The sequence below is a fragment of the Castanea sativa genome, chromosome 2 (assembly GCF_040712315.1).
Source record: "Castanea sativa cultivar Marrone di Chiusa Pesio chromosome 2, ASM4071231v1".
NCBI lineage: Eukaryota > Viridiplantae > Streptophyta > Magnoliopsida > Fagales > Fagaceae > Castanea > Castanea sativa.
This window is the reverse complement of record NC_134014.1, coordinates 30,238,332-30,258,088: the sequence shown is the minus strand read 5'-3', so window position 1 is coordinate 30,258,088 and position 19,757 is coordinate 30,238,332. Positions and strand designations below refer to the sequence as shown.

The 19,757-nt window shown below is 37.5% G+C and overlaps 1 protein-coding gene across 1 annotated transcript; it reads right to left on the bottom strand.

Annotated features, from left to right (window-relative positions):
• Positions 1-17,411: 17,411 nt before the first annotated feature.
• Positions 17,412-19,196, bottom strand: LOC142626470 (putative pectinesterase/pectinesterase inhibitor 51). The gene is made up of 2 exons (XM_075800299.1): positions 18,263-19,196; positions 17,412-18,097 (listed from the first exon to the last, which is right to left on the bottom strand). Exons 1-2 carry the CDS (start codon positions 19,194-19,196, stop codon positions 17,412-17,414), a joined length of 1,620 nt encoding a protein of 539 aa, XP_075656414.1.
• Between the last annotated feature and the right edge of the window lie 561 nt (positions 19,197-19,757).

Below are 19,757 nucleotides of genomic sequence, written 5' to 3'. Positions count from 1 at the left end.
AGAGGGGTGTAGCTCCTCGGCCAACTTTGGGCACAATTAATGTGATTTTCGCTAAACCTAGGGGCAATGCTGGGACCAGTTCGGGGGTCATGTCTATGGTTGTAGGCCCTGATTCAGATGATAGGAGCCAGGCTCTCAAAAAGGCCAAGGTGGTGGCGACCCCCACTTTGGGTTTTTTAATGGAGGATAAGAAAGGAACACTCCAGCCACATGATGATGCCTTGGTAGTTACCATAAGGATTGGTAGGTATGATGTAAAAAGAGTATTGGTAGACCAAGGAAGTAGAGCGAAGATCATGTACGTTGACTTGTATAAAGGGTTAAACCTAAGGCCCGATGACCTAAAGAAATATGACTTGTCGTTGGTGGGCTTTGATGGGAGGATGGTAGTCCCTCGTGGGATGATAAGGTTACCTATGCAGGCTGGAGACGAGGAGGTGCAAGTCAGTTTTATTGTAGTTGAGGCCTATTCTCCTTACACAGCTATTTTGGCTAGACCATAGCTTCATGCTATGGGTGCGGTGTCCTTAATTCTACATCTGAAAGTCAAGTATCCTACACAAGGAAAAGTAGGGGAACTCGTTGGTAGCCAGACAATGTCTGGTGGTAGCCATTACATAGCATCATGTGGATCCTGTTACGATGGAAAAGGAGCAAATCCCATAGCAACTAGAAGGTCCCGAAGTGGGACTTGGGACCGAGTCGCATGGAGTGTTGTCTGAGGAACTTGAAAGGGTTGTGATTGGATGAGATGAAGAAAAATACTTTAGGTGGTGTCTCAATTTCCATCCTTGGAAAAGGTAGCGTTGGTGAAAATTTTGGAAGATAATATTGACATGTTTTCCTGGAGTACTTATGAAGTACCCGGGATAGATCCTGAGTTTATATGTCACTGGTTGAACGTGAGTCCAGAGGTGATCCCACAAAAGCAACATCCTCGGTGTTCATCAAAAGAGCATGTTGAGGCAGAAAGGGTAGAAATGAATAAACTTAAGCAAGCAAGGGCGATCAAAGAAATCCTTTACTCCGAATGGTTGGCTAATGCCGTGGCGGTAAAGAAGAAGAACGGGAAGTGGCGTGTGTGTGTAGACTTTACGGATTTGAATAAAGTTTTTCCGAAGGACCCCTTTCTTGTTCCTCAGATTGATCAACTGGTAGATGCCACAATTGGACATCCTCAGATGTGTTTCTTAGATGCCTTCCAAAGGTATCATCAGCTACCTTTAGCATTATCTAATCAGGAAAAAACTGCTTTTCGCGCTCCCACTAGAAATTACCATTATCATGTGATGCCCTTTGGCTTTAAGAATGCAGGATCCACATATCAAATAATGGTGACATTAATGTTTGAGTCACAAATTAGGAGGAACATAGAGGCGTACATTGATGATATGGTGATAAAGAGCAAGCAAGTTGTAGAGCACTTAGCTAATTTGGGGGAGGTGTTCTCGGTGTTGAGGGAACATGGGAGACGCTTAAATGCATCTAAGTGTTCTTTTGGGATCAGCTCGGGAAAGTTTCTAGGCTACATGAGAGCACATAAAGGAATTAAAGTCAATCCTGATCAGATTAAGGCCATTAATAGCTTGCATCCTCATTGGAACCCTAAGGAGGTACAATAGTTAATAGGAATGGCAGCAATTCTCAATAAGTTTATCTCTCGATTAGCAGATAGGTGTCGTCCATTTTTCTAGCTCCTCCACAAGTGGAAGTACTTTCAATGGACCGAGGAGCGTGTGTTGGTCTTTGAGGAACTCAAGCAATATTTGTCACGCCCTCTAGCCCTTTCTAGGCCCAAGAAAGAGGAAGTACTATATGCGTATTTGGCAGTCACGAATTATGCCGCTAGTCTAGTTCTGGTCGGTAATGAGAGTGGGGTACAAAGACCTGTATACTATGTTAGCAAGTCCTTGCATAAAGCTAAGACACGTTATTTCCCCTTGAGACGATGGTGCTGGCCATTGTACACGCCACGAGAAAGCTTCCACATTATTTTCAGGTGGATACTGTGGTGGTGCTCACCTAGCTTCCTTTACAAGCACTCTTACAAAAATTAGACTACACAGGCAGAATTACTAAATAGGGAACCATGTTGGGTGAATATGATGTCGGATATATGCCTCATACTGCCATAAAAGGACAAGTCTTGGCACATTTTGTGGCGGAGTTTACTGAGAGTGTGGACAGTGAGAAAAAAGGAACAGTTGATGTTATGACAGCCTCAGCCTTTGTTGTTCCCACTTGGGAAGTGTACATTAATGGAGCTGCTAATCGAAAAGAGGCAAGGGTAGGGATTGTGTTGGTAAACCCTAAGAAGCCTGTAATGGAAAAATCATTGCGGTTGGGTTTTCTAGTTATGAATAATGAAGCTGAGTATGAGGCTCTGTTGGCTGGAATGGCAATGGTTGATCAATTAAGGGGAGAAATTGTAGAGTTACATTTAGATTTGCGGCTGTACTGGGCCAAGTCAATGGGTAGTTTAAAGCTCGAGACGAATGAATGCAAGGATATTTTGCTAAAGTTAGACAAGCTCAGGTTCATTTCAAGAGCTTTATGCTAAAGCAAATCCTGAGAAGACAGAACTCTCATGCAGATTCTTTGACCATGCTAGTAATGTCCCTGGGGTAAAATTTGCCCCGGGTCGTTATTGTTGAAGACATGGCTAATTCTAGTCTTGTGAAGAAGCCCTTGGTGGGTGTGCACAGTATTCAGGTTGGACCAAGTTGGATGGACCCCTTGGTTACTTTCTTGAAACAAGGGCTGTTACTCGAGGATAGGGGCGAGGTAAAGAAGATATGTAGGAAGGCTCCCTGTTATTAGTTGTCCGAGAAACAGAAGTTGTACAAACGGTCCTATTCAAGATCATATCTGTTATGTATGCATCCTGAGGTAGTGGAACCCTTGTTAGAGGAACTGCATGAGGGAATTTTTGGAAGTCATATTGGTGGGAGATCGTTGGCCTATTGAGCCATTACTCAAGGATATTGGTGGCCAAGCATGCAAAAAACTTCCCAAGATTATGTAAAGAAATGTGATTAGTGCCAGAGGCACTTCCCAAATATTCATCAGCTAGGAGGGGCCTTAAACCCACTTTCCAGTCCTTGGCCATTTGCTTAGTGGGGCTTGGAAATTGTGGGGCCATTCCCACGTGCCAAAGGAAATCGAAGATGGCTCCTCATAGGGATGGATTATTTTACTAAGTGGGTGAAGGCAAAACCTTTGCTAACATCAGGGATGTGGATGCTAAGAGGTTTATTTGGGGAAACATTATCACCAGGTTTAGGGTCCCACATGCATTGATCTCGAACAACGGGCTTTAGTTTGATAGTAAGGCCTTTCGAAGGTATTATGACGAGTTTGGAATTAGAAATAGGTATTCTACTCCTGCTAATCCACAAGGGAATGGGTAGGCCAAGGCTACAAATAAGGCCATAGTATCTAGGCTAAAGAAAAGGTTAGATGATGCCAAACAAAGATAGGTAGATAAACTGCCCCACATGTTATGGACTTATCGCTCTACACCCTGACAATCAACTAGAGAGACTCCTTTCTCAATGACCTATAGGGCTGAAGCAATGATTCCCATTGAATCATGATTCCCAACCTTGAGAATTGAACAGTTTGGTGTTGAGGGTAATAATGGCGTATTGTCCACTAGCTTGGAAGTGGTTGAGGAAAGGAGAGAGGTAGCTACGGTGAAGATGGCTCATTACTAGCAAAGGCTCAAGCAAGGATATGATAAGGGAGTGAAACTGAGGCCATTAGCCCTAAGAGACTTAGTCTTAAGAAAGGTTGTAGGAACAGCGAGGAATACATCCTGGAGGAAGTTAGGCCCCAATTAGGAAGGCCCATACTGGATAACATCAGTGGTAGGGATTAGGGCTTATTACTTGGAGGATTTGGATGAAAATGTGGTTCCAAATCCTTGGAATGTAAACAATTTACATCGTTACTATTATTAATAATATGATGTCCTCTTCATTCGTTACTAGTTTATTTATGTATTATTGTAGATGTGGCTCAACTCCTAATTACCTGATGTGAAATTTTCTAAGTGTTAAACAGAATCTTGGTCATACTTGATTTCTCGGACCACGTACCTTAGGTAAATTAATGCTTTTCTATCTTTATAAGTGTTAAATAGAACTTTGGTTATGCCAAGTTCCTCGGACCACGTACCTTGAGTAAATTAATATTTTTCTATCTTTCTAAGCGTTAAATAGAACCTTGGTCATGCCTGGTTCCTTGGAGCACGTACCTTGGATAAATTAATGCTTTTTTACTGTGCTAAGAGATCCTTGGTCATGTCTGGTTCCTCGGACCACATATCTTGGGTAAATTAGTGCATGATCCATCTGCAGTGGATGACTAAGACCCTTGTCATAAAACCTAATTGAAGAAATATCCATTAGCATCACTTAAAGCATTTGCAAGTATATCCATGAGATACTCTTGGGTAAATTAACCTTTATGTGGAAGTTTCTAAGTGTTAAACAACACCTCGGTCTTGTTCGACTCCTCGGGTCACAGACCTGGGACCAGTTAACTCTTATGTAAAATTTTCTAAGTGTTGAGTAAAATCATAAGTCTTGCCTATTTCATCAAATCATAGGTAATGAGTGGATGGGTCTACTAGCTTTCTAAATTCAAAGTAAGGTAAGGGTTGCTTGAAATTTTTATTAAGTGATAGAATGCTGTTACAAATTGCCCTAAATGTTAGTTCGATAACTTTCTTTAGGTTTATTCGAGATTGAATAGGATGATTAGATAAAGGCTAGCACGTTCCAAATAGTACTAAAAAAGGGAAATAACATAAGATATGCTTAGACAAATTAGACTTAAATAAATGGAAAAGTGCACAATAAGAATTGAATGTGTTCATTGAAGTTCAAGAGTCGGATTACAATAGAGGAAAGATGGGGCATCAACTAAGCTTAGGCCCAATTACAAAATTATCTAAAAACTCTTAATCTATGACTAAGTGAGGTTGAAGTCTCTTATTCTTCTCTTTATCCTTCTCCTTCTCCTTCTTCTTGCTCTTTAGCTACCCCACTTCAGTTGCCTCCTCTGATTCAACGTCCACAACAGTTACAAGAGGTGGTTGATCTTGCTTTTTCTCTGTAGTAGGTGTGACAGTTGGAGTGGTGGTAGGCTAGGCTGAGGTGAATGCAGAGCTAGGGTCAACAGAAGACTGAGGAGGGGCAAGGTGTAAAGCTAGAGGATAGTTTACTTGATCATGAGCTTTAAGCTCTGATTTAGTACTAACCTTAGCTGTAGTGAGGGCCTGGCCCCATTCCTTTAAGCAAAAGGCCCGAGCAACATCCCGGAGCTGGGCTGTCAAACTTTGGGCAGTCTTGGTTATGCTCGCGACATAGGCTGCTTGCTCAGCCTTAGCCTTCTCAGCGACCTTGGCCTCCAGCTGTTGTTGTTGCTATTTGACCTTTTCCATGGCCAGGGCCAACTGACTCTCAGCCTCTTTTTGGGCTGCCAAGGCCTCTGTAGTCTGCTTTTCAAAATTGGTTAAGGTGGACTCAGCATCTTTCCTATACTTCTCCACCTCAGCCAAATGAAACAAAGTTTCTTTAAATCTCTGCTCTGCCTTGGCCTAGGCCTTCTTGAGGGACAAAAAGACCTCCATCTTCCTTAGAGATTGAAGTTCATGCATATTCTCGAAGAGGAGAAGGGCCTTCTCAAGGCATTTAGAGAGAATGTCTGATCTTCCTTGCTGAGTGTCCCTTAAGGTAGCATCACTCATGACGGGGTTCCTCGAGCTCAGCATGAATGTTGGTTTCTAGGGGAAGGCCTTTGGTGGTTGTCTCCCCTCTGAACCCTTGAAGGTCCCAGTAGAGGCACCTTTCTTCTACTGAGCCCTTGTTGTTCGGGGCTCCTTGGTGGGGGGCTACTGGGACGAGCGTGAAACCTCCCCCACTTCAGCCCCTTCAGACCCTTTGCCTCCTTGACCCCTTTTTCCCTTTTTGTCTGTGGTGTCACTAGAAGACGCACATTTGGGAGTAGAATTTGGTGGTTGGGGCACCACCGGTAACACCAGAATCCCTAGCGTGGGCTTTGAGCAAGGCCAAGAGGTCTGGAGTCTTTTCCTCAAGCACCATTCCTTTTGGGATATTGGCTTCCTCTTAGCTGGTGTTGACTCGAGCAGGTAGTAAATGGTGGTGAAAGGGGGCGGGAGTGTCCTTGGGATCTTCTTGCTAGTAAAAGACCTTAAAGTCTTTATCTGTGACTTCTTGAGTGGGCTTCGGACTAAGATCCTCTACTTTGTCGTCTAAAGGAATGGGTTGCTCCTAGGAGTAAAGAAGCTTAGTTATGAGCGAGGCTGGGAGTTGAGCGTCTTGAGTTCCGGATGAAGGAGGCTTTGTTGTCCGGAAGCCGTGAACTGCTACATCAATCAAAGCTAACTTAGGGTCCTTAGCTTTAATTACATGCTTGGGACTTTGGAAGCGTTTGGAAATGGAGCTAAACTTGAGGATCATGTGTACCGCCTGAAGTTGACCGTCCTTATGAAGGAAAATCTCTAATCTGAGGATTCGATTTAGATCGGGAAAGTTCACGAAGTGCTTGTTCGAGGCGATGTGATGTTCGTCTACCAATAAATATGGAACATCAGTTATGTATTAGGGAAAGATTCTTATAAAATTTATTCTTTACAAAAATGAAAAAATCCTACGCACATTTAATGTATGTGGGAACCCTACTTGGTTCCCCCTCTTAGGTGGGACAGTGCAATCCATCATCCTAGTTTCCTGAGACGATGAAAAAACCCTCGTCCATAACCTTGTTTAACTCAAGCATACACGAAATTAGCTTAACGGCTAGGACCCTACATTTGATGTAGTAGTTGGTTTCCTTCCCTTTTTGCCCCCTTTGACAATTGTATGCCCAAGTCACATCATGCCATGTAAGATTGGTCCCCATATTACGGTTTATCATATCTACACTACCGAGGACCCTAAATATGTTGGGGGTGTATTGCGTAGGAGTCAACCTAAAATTTATAAGGAAGTCCTAGTGACCTTACCCATGGGGATTTCCATCCTGCCTTCTATGAAAGGCGATCATCAAAATTACCATTGAGCCTGGAGCTCTGCTCATAACCAACCATTCTCCTAAGTCACAATGTTGGAGTACAAAACCATCAAGGATTCTATATTTGGCCTTAAAGGCAGTCATGCCTTCGGGTGTATCTACTCTCTTAGTAAATGTACTCATGGATTCTTATGGTGTGGGTAATGAAGAATCTAAGTATAAAAATAAATGAATTTGGAAGCACCTACAGGCAATAGAAAAATCTCTCCTCGGACTGCTGCTTCAACAAAAATTACAAAATGGATAAATGGGGAAAAGTTATCTCCAACCCCTCCTTTTATAGAGGTGAAAAATGAGCAGTAAATTTTGCTCATAAATTTGGGTGTACGAGGACTGAAGGATCATCATCTCACCGTAGAATGTGGGCAGACAAGGAGCCGCCTGAATGACACATCGTGGATACCGAAGCGTCAAGATCATGTTGAGGATAGGTGAAGAGACGTTACCACGTGGGAACGTGTTCGGCATGTACGGACTGTGGTAGTACTACTGAAACTTTACTTTTTACCTTAGAGGTAGTAGCAAGGATTTAGGGGGCTATTATGGAGACCCCAGGACCAAAGATTGGAAGCGTCACTGTAGCCTTCAGTTGTTCCTCACGAAGAAGCATCTATAGCTCGAGGAGTGAGGTTGCCCGGGGAGAGAATGCGAAATGACAAAGCGTCCTTGGGGAGTATAAGAGGTGAAGGTGGGCGCCTTAAGGGTTAAACAAGATATTTGTGGGAGGTTTCTTGTAAAGTCTCACCTGTCCCTCCGCATTAAATGGTTGGCAACAGTTTTATCAACTGTATTAATGAGAAAGTGATCTAAATGGTAGATCCACAGCTCAGCAGCTCCTTCCACCACCTTCACTAGAAGTCTAATGGGACATGTGTCCTAAGGAGATTTAGGAGGATTGAAGATGGAGGGCTAAGATGCTAGAAGCCATGGAGTATATAAAGGAAGAGACTCTTAGATAAAGGGGATCCAGAAAAAATCAACGAAAAAAAATCAAAGTTAGAACAGTAACTGAGCGAAAGAGAGTGAACAGTGTATGTAACAACCAAGAACATTATCCTCAAGCAAGCTTGTAAAGACCCATCTACACATTTAAATCTTAGACTTCTAATTCCTCCTTCTCTATCTGTGTCCTCGGGCGAAACCTAAACTTGTTCATCCCACCCTCTTTACGAATATCTATTGATTTAGGCTGGGTTTAGGAACATCAATCTCACTACTCTTTGTGGGCTTAGGCAACCAAAATTTCGTGCCCTTACACTTATGAATTATTATAATCATTTAGATTAGAATGATTCCATTTTTAGGTGTTTTAATATTAATTTTTTATTTAATTTTATATTCACGAACGAATGGTGAAAAATTAATAAACCAATTAATACATAATTATGATCGTGGTAGGTAGGGCTGTTCACAGGTCAGGTTGGAGATCAAGTTTGGAGCTGACCCATACTCGACTCGATTGAGTCAGGTGATTGAGAATTGGACTCATATTAGACCGAATATATGGATTGGACCTAGTGTTTTGGGTCGATTGGGCAGGTCAAAATCATCAGTTTGGCGGCTTTGGGTTACACATTAGGCAATAAAATGTACAAACAAATTATCAATAAATGAACCAAACAAATGATCAATAAAAACACAAATCAAATAAACGAAGAAAAAATGTGTTAGGGTTCCAATTTTTTAAAGTTTGGGTTTTAATTTTTTAAGTTAATGTTTCAAGTGTGATAAGTGATAACTTAAATCTATGACCAAATAAATCAAATCAATAACTATAAATCTTTGAGTTTTAAGTCATTTGAACAAACTATAAACTCATATCTCAAATTAGAAATAAATAAAAAAGATGAGAAATGAAGAAGATATATTGAGTCTTAACCCATTTTGACTGCGGTGGAAAGAAAGTGAGGTAGTGACATGGTGATGGCGGAGGCTGCTAGAAAGGAGTCTAGAGATCAGAGAGAGCTTGAAAAGTGCAAAGTGAAAATGAGAGAGAGAGAGAGAGAGAGAAAGAGAGAGAGATCCAAATTTTATATTTTTAATTTGAGTTGTTGTTTTTTATTTTGCATGTAAGTCTCATACTAAGTGCAAGAACACTTTATACAACTTGCCTAGAAACTAATGAGAGAAGAAATAATAACAATTTTTGAAGATAGGTGGTAGATTTTCTACCATTGAGGGTAAAACATGTGGGGAAAGATCTTAAACCTTATTACTTTGTCTAAAAATTGGTGAGGATTGAAATAAATTTAATTTTTGAAGATAAGGTGGTAGATTTTCTACCAATGAGAGGAAGACATATGGGGTAGAGAGAAATTTATAACACATTTCAATATACTTCGATCAGGTTGGGTTATGCAGGTCTTAATTTCTATAAACCGCCACCCGAACTGAAGTTTTGGTTTTTAAAGGAAACAGATTCATATCCGACCAACCAGGCCATTCGAATCCACCTATTGGGCTTCGGTTCAGTTAGATTCGGTCAGTTTGGTAGGGTCCCTGGCTCGCTGGATAGCCCTAATGGTGGGTGTGATATCTTTAAATATATATATACATATATAAAGAAAATTTTATTTTATATAAATATAGAAATAATTTTTTTAAAAATAATATTTATTTTAATATTAATGATATTACAAAATTTAAAAATAATTATATTATCTATAAATCAATTAAGATATTCAAGAATCTTATAACTCAACTAGCAACTTTTTTGTGTTTCCATAAAAAATATTTCATGTTCAAATCCTCCATCTTTAAGTATCAAATTATCAAATAAATAAGTAATTTGATTAAGATTTGACCATTAGTTATCATGAACTATGTGAAAGTGTCCTTGACATTAACATTAGTGAATATACTTTAGGGGTTGCAATTTCCTCATCTTGCCTTATGTGAATTTTCTTGTCTTGAAGAATTAGGTGGGGACTGATTTAATCATATTCCTGCCTCATCCCATTTCTCTTTACCCACCCAAAATGAATGCGTGTGAGAACACACATACACGCACGTGCGTGCGCGCACACACACACATAACGTCCAAAACACTTGTCTCTCTTAATACTCCCATTGCTATAACTTCTCATTCTCTTTTATACATATTTTTAGGCAAAACTGGAAATTTTATGTTGATATCATATTTTGTTTGCCTCGATTTGTGTGTCAAAATCGCATTTTTCATAAAAACAATTACAAAAAAATTACCATTTTTATCACGAGACTGTGAAAATATTTAAAATCCTGGAATTTATCCCAATTGGATGGCATGTTACCTAGTTTTTCATGCTTAATCCAAAATACTCATGTTGACCTTTTTGGACGAGTTAACTAGCAGTCAAATTAAGTCAAAATTTTACCCAAATGTAAACTACATCTTTTCAAGTTAAAATTAATTTTTTTTAACTAATCTTCAAAATTTTGACCAAGTATAATTGTAGTCAACCCATTTTTTGACCCTGTTTTGACTAAAAAATATCTGAACTTCTGATTGGAATAATTTCTAACTCATGTCGTCGATAATTTTATTCCCTTTAATTTTATAGTTGATGGGCCCAAATCGAACTAAAACGATAAACATATCACGATAGAGCCACGCAGTCATCGCTCACAAATAAGGTGGCTGCCTCCTCCGGGGAACTTGTTTAAGATAAATTTCGACGGCGCGGTGTTCTCAAATGAAAATATTTCAGGGATTGGCGTGGTGGTCAGAGATGAAAATGGATTGGTTTTGGGCTCCTGTACTAAGCGTTTGTCCCAACCTTACAGTGCAATGGAGACCAAAGCAATGGCAGCGGCTACAGCTTTAGTGTTCGCAAGCGAGTTGGGCGTTAGACAAGCTATCCTTGAGGGAGACTCTTTGGCTGTCATTTAAGCTTTGATAGAGTTTGAGTATCCTTTATCTCCATCAGGCTTTTTACTGGAAGATGTAAGAATGTTCTCACAAAGATTTGACACAATGCTTTACTCTCATACAAATAGAGAATGCAATTTCGTAGCACATAATTTGGCTAGACATATTATTAGCATACCAGATTTTTTAGTATGGATGGAGGATGTTCCACCACACAGTCAGAAATTTGTACAAGCTGATTTGGCTTCATTCAATTGATAAAGTTCATGCCTTTTCCTTCTAAAAAAAAAGAAAGAAAAAATTTATTGTCGATTAATTTTTGACGACACGTCATTTAAGTTTAAATAAAGTTCAATTAATAGAATTATAAGCAAATGACCTCAAAATAACCCAAATAAGGTACTATTGGAAAGGTCTTGCGATGAATTTCAATTTGGTTAGATTGATTTAATAAAATCTCTTTCATATAAATGAATTTATCAAAAACTCAAAAAACTACCTACTATGATTTTTTTAAAAATTTAAATCTTGTTTTTTAGCCATTTTTCCAAAGTATCAAGCTCACTCAACTTGAAAGTTTGCGATAAAAATTAATGATTTTATGGAAGTATACATCATAAGATTTCCAATGAAACCTTTTTTTTTTTTTTTGATAGGCAATGAAACCTCATTTGATCAAAATGGAGGCTGAAAATTTTAAAAATATTTAACAAAGAAATAGGCCAAAGTTAAGGAAAACAGATAAAAATGCATTTATGGTACTAATTTGCGTGAAGAGTTTGAATGGTCTAATTCACGCTTCCTTGTTAAAGCTTTAATCTCGGCATTAATGTTTGCTGTTTTCCTTTATTCATTTATGTTTTACATGTCATATGTTAATCTTTGTGTAGATATGCCTATGTTTAGTTTGGAAAGTTCAATCTTTAGATTAAATTTTCTACCTTTGACTTAAAGATTGCATCTTTCTTTGGTTGTTGTAATGTTTATAACTCATTTGGAGTCGATACCGCCAATGTTGAGTCAAAACATGGTGTTGTTGCTATTGATGATCACCTATTCTAAATTGGCACATCTTTGGAGGGCATGTTGTAATGGCTTCATGATTTTCCAGTCCTCAACTTCACATAGCCAAGCTTGAGACAAGAGAAAAACGGAACCATTAGTTGCTTCAACGGATCACAGTTCACTACATAAAAAAGCTGCCTATAACCGTGTTTTTTTTTTTTTTTTTGGTGGCGTTCACAAAAAAGGCCACTATTGGATTCAGCTAAAGAGACAAGATGCCTATTGTCTCTTTCAGCTAAAGTTTTGGATTTAGGATTCAGTAGGTCCAACCTATAAAATTACATTGGCATGTGCAACACAATCGGGTTACTCTCTTCTACTAAGTATTAACATTCTTCTTTTAGTTTTTCTTCAAAATGTGACACTGCCTTTTAAGTAAGAGAAAATCTTAGCCTATAGTGGTGTACGTTTCAATAAAACTCTTTGTTATTTAGCCTTGTAATAAAAATGTACATTTCAATAGAATTTTTTCATTCTTTGATCAGACTCTTTTCTTGTTTACATCTCCTTTCTTGCATCACATTGTATTGTAATACATCAGATTGTTCAACTTGAAGCTTTACAATTAATTAAAAATAATAATCAAATGATGCATCAAAGCAATTGGCCTAAAGTAAGACTTTAGTAAAGAAAATTTCATTATGTTAAGAATATATCAAAGTTTAACTTGTAGCTACTCAAAACATGCATTTATAAAAACCAAGTTGGAGTAGGTTAATAAGTGAACTACAGAACTGTAAGTGCCACAGGCTGTACATAAAACTATTTAAAGAACTGCTATAAGCTTTTATTTTTATTTTTATGTATGAGTGGTGACCTGAGTTAATTAGCGTCTTTCACATGAGCGTGACCATAGTAAAAAAAATTCTCCAATATGCTTTACAAACTATTCAAGATACTTCAAAGTGTATTGTCTTTTAATGTGGTAGAATCCTAGAAAAAAAAAAGTCATATTCTTTATAAAAAAAAAAAGTAATAGATCAATTCATACGATAAAGTTCAAGTTTAAAAATTACTTGATTCAATTTTGGCAACACTCAAGTAAGCTTCGTACCCATTATCAAAATATTATAATCTCCACAATAACTCAACCAGTGATTGTGGACGCCCAATTTTTTCCCCTTTTGGAAGATGGGTCTTCGGTTTCGTCTCACATTGGATTCTTGGGGACGTGACTCTTGTGTGCTTGTGTATTTAGAGTGCTGTGTGTGAGTCTCTTTTTATTATTTTTATTTTAGGAGTCGCCACCAACCATTGGTTTGTATTATGTGTGAATTTTTTTTTTTTTGAAGAAAGTTTCAACCTATGGCGTCCGCTCTTGATGATAACTCTTTATCATTAAACCAAGACACCAATCAGTTTTTGGTGTAGGTGGGGATTGAACCCTAAATCTCTCATTCAATTATCATAAATTTTCTAGTTGAGTTAACTGAAACCCATTGTATTAGGTGTGATTGGTTACCTAGAAATCTAATTTATTTTAGGTTACCTAATTAACTAAACCAAATTTTAAAGATTCATTAATTAAGCTAAACCAAAAGTATTTGAACCAAAGATCTTGGACTCGGAAGTTTGGCACCGTGTGAAGGAGAGGGCATACTAGTATACCATACAATAACATGTGAGTATCTATTTGTTATATAGCTAGCATGTGAATACTATAAACTATACAAAACACACACACACACACACACACACAAACGCACACACAACATAACAAAAAGAGAGGATTGGAAGAATAGCACCCTGTTGTTATCCACCATTCTCTCATTTTTTTTATCCATGCAAAAAAATGATAAAAAGAAACTTATTAGTGCCAAGAGTTTTTAGGGACAATGTAAGCTTATTGGATGTTCAAAAACTCAAGAGAATAAGCCTTGAACACAAATCCACAAACTGCACCTATTCTAAGAAAAGCTTGGAAAAAAAAGTTACAACATTAATTTGATTATTTTAGAAAAGCACTTTTTTTTTTCTTAGAAAAGATTTTATTGTGAGGTTTGAGAAAAAATGCTTTTTTTTTTAAAAAAAAAAAGGAAAAATCCAACGCGGTAAAGCATATTTGTCTTGAAAAAACTTTTTTTTATAACATTTAAAAAAAAAAACACTTTGGAAATTATTTTTTGAAAACATTTGTATTTTTTTTAAGAAAAAATATTTCTAATGAAGTCACCACCTAGATCAGGTCTAGGAACTATATTAGGCCTTTTGGGCCAATCACTTGCATACATGGATCCACATACCAGATTATGGGTCCGAAGTTTAGGTACTGCATGGGAAGATGTTAGGCACCCAAGACCATTCGGCTTATGGTCTGGTCTCCATTATGTGTTACTAGGCCATATTTAATTAAAGAATTTATTAAGAGAACCCTAATCTTTAACCTAAACATACATCATTCACTTAAGGAGAATGAAATACACAACATGTTACAGATCACATCACAATATAATAGGAAATAAATAAAACACAATCAAACAAAATAAATTAAACATGGCAAGTTGACAATTAGATAAAACACAAAAGGAAAGACTATCAAATAGACTAAACATGGGAAAAAAAAAAACTAAAACAAATATGGAAAATAATTAAACATAAATAATTAACCTAAAATAAAGTCAAACAGAATCAAATAACATGTTAAAAAATGATTAAAACAAATAAAAATAAGATTTTGCTCTAATCTAGATTTAGGGTGCATATGCATACTCAAAGATGCATACGCATCCTTTAACACAGATTCAAAAAAATTACATTTTTACAGATTTAATCATTCAAAGATATTAAAACATAAATCAAACAAGCGTGTTAGAGCCCTAAACACTAAAACTAACATGAAGCAAACAAAACAAGCATCAATATAAACAAATAAACATGAAACAAAACAAATAATTATACTAAACTAATATCAACTCAATTAACATGTCAAACTTTACATGGAACTAAAATAATAAAGCAAGAACAACTAAAAAATATTATAAACATTCTAAAATCATATAAAAACATATCAAACATAATCATGAACATCAAACAAACAAATATAACAAATATAGAAACTATGTTAAGAAACTAATGTGAATCCTATTAAACAAAGGAAAAGTTCATGGAAAAAACACTCACCTTATCACAACCACAAAAAATGCACTGGGAGAGACAAAAAGTTGGAGTACAAGTGCCACCATCCAAGCTTAACAAAGATTGTACTTGCTATTCATAGTTCCTCACGCACACCCAAACCTTCTCACAAAGGGAAATCACAAAGTCAAATGCAACCTATCTAAGAAAGGTGAAATTTCTAGTTAAACATTAGTCTCTGACCACGCGTGTGAAACTCTTCTATTTTTTTTTTAGTTAAATCTTAATAATTTGCTTCTATTATAATTTTAGATTGCTACATTTTTCAATCACAAAAAAATTTATGAGTGTGGTGAAAAATTATTTTACCCACAAACACATAATACTCATCACACTCCTATATATATATAGTGATTAGAACCTGTAGTAATCTCAAATTATAATAGTTGAAAATTATTAACATTTACCAAAAAAAACCCTCTAAGAACATGTGCTTTAGAGGCTAGTCTTATTACAATAGATCTTGTTGGTGTTGTTTGGGGCCTTGGGCATCATGTCTTATAGGAAAGAGGCCTAGTTTCATTTATAAGATGTGGGTAGGGAAGTTTCATGTCTTTCACATGGGCCAATCTCTTCCACCGAATTAGACTTGAATACAGCTCGAACAACCTTCTAATGATGTAGTTGCCTCCACATTTCCACGTCATGGGATAAGATGATATCATCTCCCTCTTATTTGTAGATCAACTATATCCTTTAGGATTAGGATCCGCTTTTTTTACTTTTTCAAAATTCTTAACTTTTTATAAACTCTGAACCTTTTTACCTTTTTATCTTCCTTGATATAATAGTTGGTATCAAAAGTTTACTTTTAAACTTTTAATCTGAACCATGTAGAAGGTATTTGCACGTTCCTAGTCATGTCTTGATTAGGAACTTCCATGGACACTTCCTTAACCACCATCATAGCAGTATTGGGCTCAATATTGCTCTCCTCTTGTTGTTCAATAGTTTATCCGTTGGTTGGATCTCCATGAGAGTCATTAACCTTAGTTGAATTTCTTTGAGTTCTTGTTTGGGGAGAAGGAAAGGAATTGAATGCAAATGAATAAAAATAATAATTTTATCACATTTCTCATTTTCCTTTGTTTTGGAGTTTTAACAGATACCTTGTTTGGAAGTTTAAGTGAGAGATAATAGAATCGATACGAGGGAACATGCATTCTTCTCTATTCGTTCAAACCTCAAATTTTCATTCGTCCCAAAATTGAGAGGAATTGGAGAGAATGGAATGAGGTTTAATAAAATTTACACTAATAATTTAAATCATTTCCTTTTATATTACTCTCAACTAAGAGTATTAACCTTCTATTCTTTTCCATTTCTTTATTTTAAAACTATCAAATATTCTATAGGTTCTAGTTAGCTTAACTGGCAAAGTTTTTTGTCGTTGAATAAGATATTTGGAGTTTGATTCCTGCTTATAAAAACAAGTTGATATTTTGGTCTAATGATAAAAAGCAATCATTATGAGCGAATTTCATAAGTTGAAAATCTTTAAAAAAAATTCCAAATAATGTTACTTAATTTCATTCTATTTCTTTCTTCTCATTCCCTTTTCCATTTCCTTTCTAATACTTAAATGCATTTTATTTCATTCCATTCTTTTATGAGCTCCCAAGCGTGAGTATCATACAAAGATTTTTAACTTGGATACTATAGGCAAAGCCCTCAACCATGCTCCATGAAGTTGGCCTTCCTACTGTTCTCATTACATATTAGCCATTCATCACATGCTATACCATTGTGGCCTAGGCAACCACAATAATATATAATAAAAATTCAATAGCCTTTTTATATTTAAAGTATACTCAAATTGATTCTTTTCTATCCAAACTCCAAAGTTTCTAAAAATATTTTATTTAAATCTTATTCTAATTTCATATAATTTATTAAACCCTCAGAGTTTGGGTAGGTTTCCTTAAACTTCAAAATTTTAAATAAATTTCATTGAAACCAATTTATCACATGACATTTAATGTAGTGAATGGAAAAAATATAATATAAGATTTAATGTTTAAATAAGGGTTTGATTTACCTCCGGTACTTTTTTAACTGGCTATCTTCTCTTGTTTTAAATATACAATGACAAGTTCTTCTTAAAAAAAAAAAATACAATAACAAGTGGTAGTGAGTTTTAATTACCACATTTTATTTAGTTAGTGGGTGATATGACAATTTCTCAATAAAACAAAAGTAGATTCCAGTTAAAAAAAAACTGGAAGTAAGCCGCACCCAACAAAACAATCTCAAAACTCTCTTATTTGGATGGTGGAATCCACTGATCTCCTTGAATGAAATTCTCAACTGAATATGTGTCAATGTGTTGTGCAGGGATCTGACTACTCCAATTTACCCTCTGGGACGTAGTTGAACCTAATCCGGAATTCCCAGATTCCCCATAATAAAGCGTTTTCAGCCCAAAATCGGCATCCCATGGCAGCCAGCCTAGCGGTGAAACAAGATTTCCTATGTTGCACTGTATGAAAACTGTCCGGGAGTACTGCTTCCAGGGCCTCCCCAAGAAATTCTTGTGTACTGTGGGATTGCTATGGTACAATTTCATATATTCCTCGGTGCCATTAATCGAACAATTATGAAAAACAAAACCTGTTGATTGGCCAGGATCTGTTCTGCCATGTGCAGTGACGGCATTAGTCTCCCCTTTTTCTGGATCAATTTGCCGAGGAGCGACTAAGATCTGGCAGTCTTGGAAAAAAGACGCTGAGTTTCCAAAAATGAAATCCACATTGCCTCGAATGCGGCATGATTTGTAGAATTGGCGGAGTGAGTGAGCATAGAGAGTATCCTGATTGCCTAGGAATTCACAGTTTTCGATGACAGATAAATCACTGCCTGATCTGAAGGCTACTGCTTGGTGGGCACCGGGACCGGCTGTGTTCTGTATTGTGAGACCACTAGCCATGAATCCATCGCCAAGCACAGCTGCCCAGGAGTGGATGATTAGAATAACAAGTGATTAACGAAGCAAAATTCATATGCATGTAGTAGTATGTATGTATGTATGTATCATCAATCCTTTCTTTTGTTATCAAAATAAGGACTGTAGACTAGAAAAACCAAAACAGGCAAATGCACAGAAAAACTTACCAACTGTAGCCGTAGCGTAGGTAGTCATCCCAAGAAGACCCACATTCGAAGAGCCGGTGATGACCGTTTTACCAATCCCATCCCCCAAAAACACCACATTCTTCTTGGCCAACGGAATTCTCACCGTCTCTTCATACACCCCTGCCTTTATTCTTATCACAAACCTCTTCCCACTACCGTCCTCCGGCGCTGCGTTCACCGCCTCCTGCACCGTCTTATAAGACCCACTTCCGTCCTTACTCACTGTCACGTCCGCCTTCAAGTCCGTCGGGACCCCACCTTTAAACCCGCCACCGCCACCGGACTTCTTCACCGCCTCCCAAAACCCATCACGCTCGGTCTTTGCTGGGACCCACGCAGCAGTGTTGTTTCCGAAATTATCGTACGAAAACAACAGGCTCAGCGCGTTACTTGTCAAGTTTGTTAACGAGTCCAAAAACGACATGGTCTCGTTCGTCAATTTCGTGTCGTTTGCGTACTTGAGAGCTGACCAGCAGTCATATTGGTTAAGAAGAGAAGCGCTCATCCAAACTCTAGCGTTTTTAAGGTTGCCACGTGGGAGAGCGTCATTGGTGGTAATAGAGATCCGGTACTGTGAATTTTGGAGAAATTCGACACAGTTGGTCGCGGCGTTTGTGCGGTTTTTATTATCAGCGGAGGAGGCTAGGATGGACTTCACCATTGATTGAGCTTTAAGGAGATTTTGAGAGGAGACAGAGATTGATGAGTAGACAAACTGGAGAGGAGTTGGGTTTGGAGGGAGTTTGGATTGGGATAGGGAGCTCACGCATTGGTCAGGGAAGCGAGTGGCTTTACAGACTTGTTCGATCGAAGTAGTGGTGGAGGAAGACTGGTCATTGGGGTGGTGAGAGGCGGAGGAGAGAGAGAGGAGGGAAATGAAGAAGAAGAGACTAGTGGACATGGCCATGGCCATGTTGGGTGATATCTGAGAAGTAGTAAATAGTAATTAATTAAGGTATATAAGAATGTGCATTTTGGTTTTCTGTGATGAATGTTTGTAGTGTGTGTATATATAATAGAGTATGGGTGATGTTGGATGATTTGGATCGATGTGGAATTGGGGTAAAGAGATGGTCAGGATTTAACAGTTGAATAATTCTCTTCTACACCAGATAGGCGCAGAAGGAAAAGGAAACTATTTGGAGTTTTTAGGAGAGATTACAAGGACGGACAGACAGACAGACAGACAGACTCGCTATAGAAACTTCCTAAACAACTTGTAGGAGTTTGAAATTATCTTTTTTAATTCATTACAATTATTAAATTATATTTTCCAACAAATTAGTCTCCCTAACTTTCTTAAAACTTCACTTTAGCTATATTTTATTATGTTTAATTTTTTTAAACCTTACTTTTAATTGGTGTCTAGTATTGTTTGTGTCCATATTTTTTGTTAGAAAAATTATTTGACTAAAATTACATATGAATAGTATATTTTGTTGCTACATAATAGGACAAACCATTAAAAGTAAAA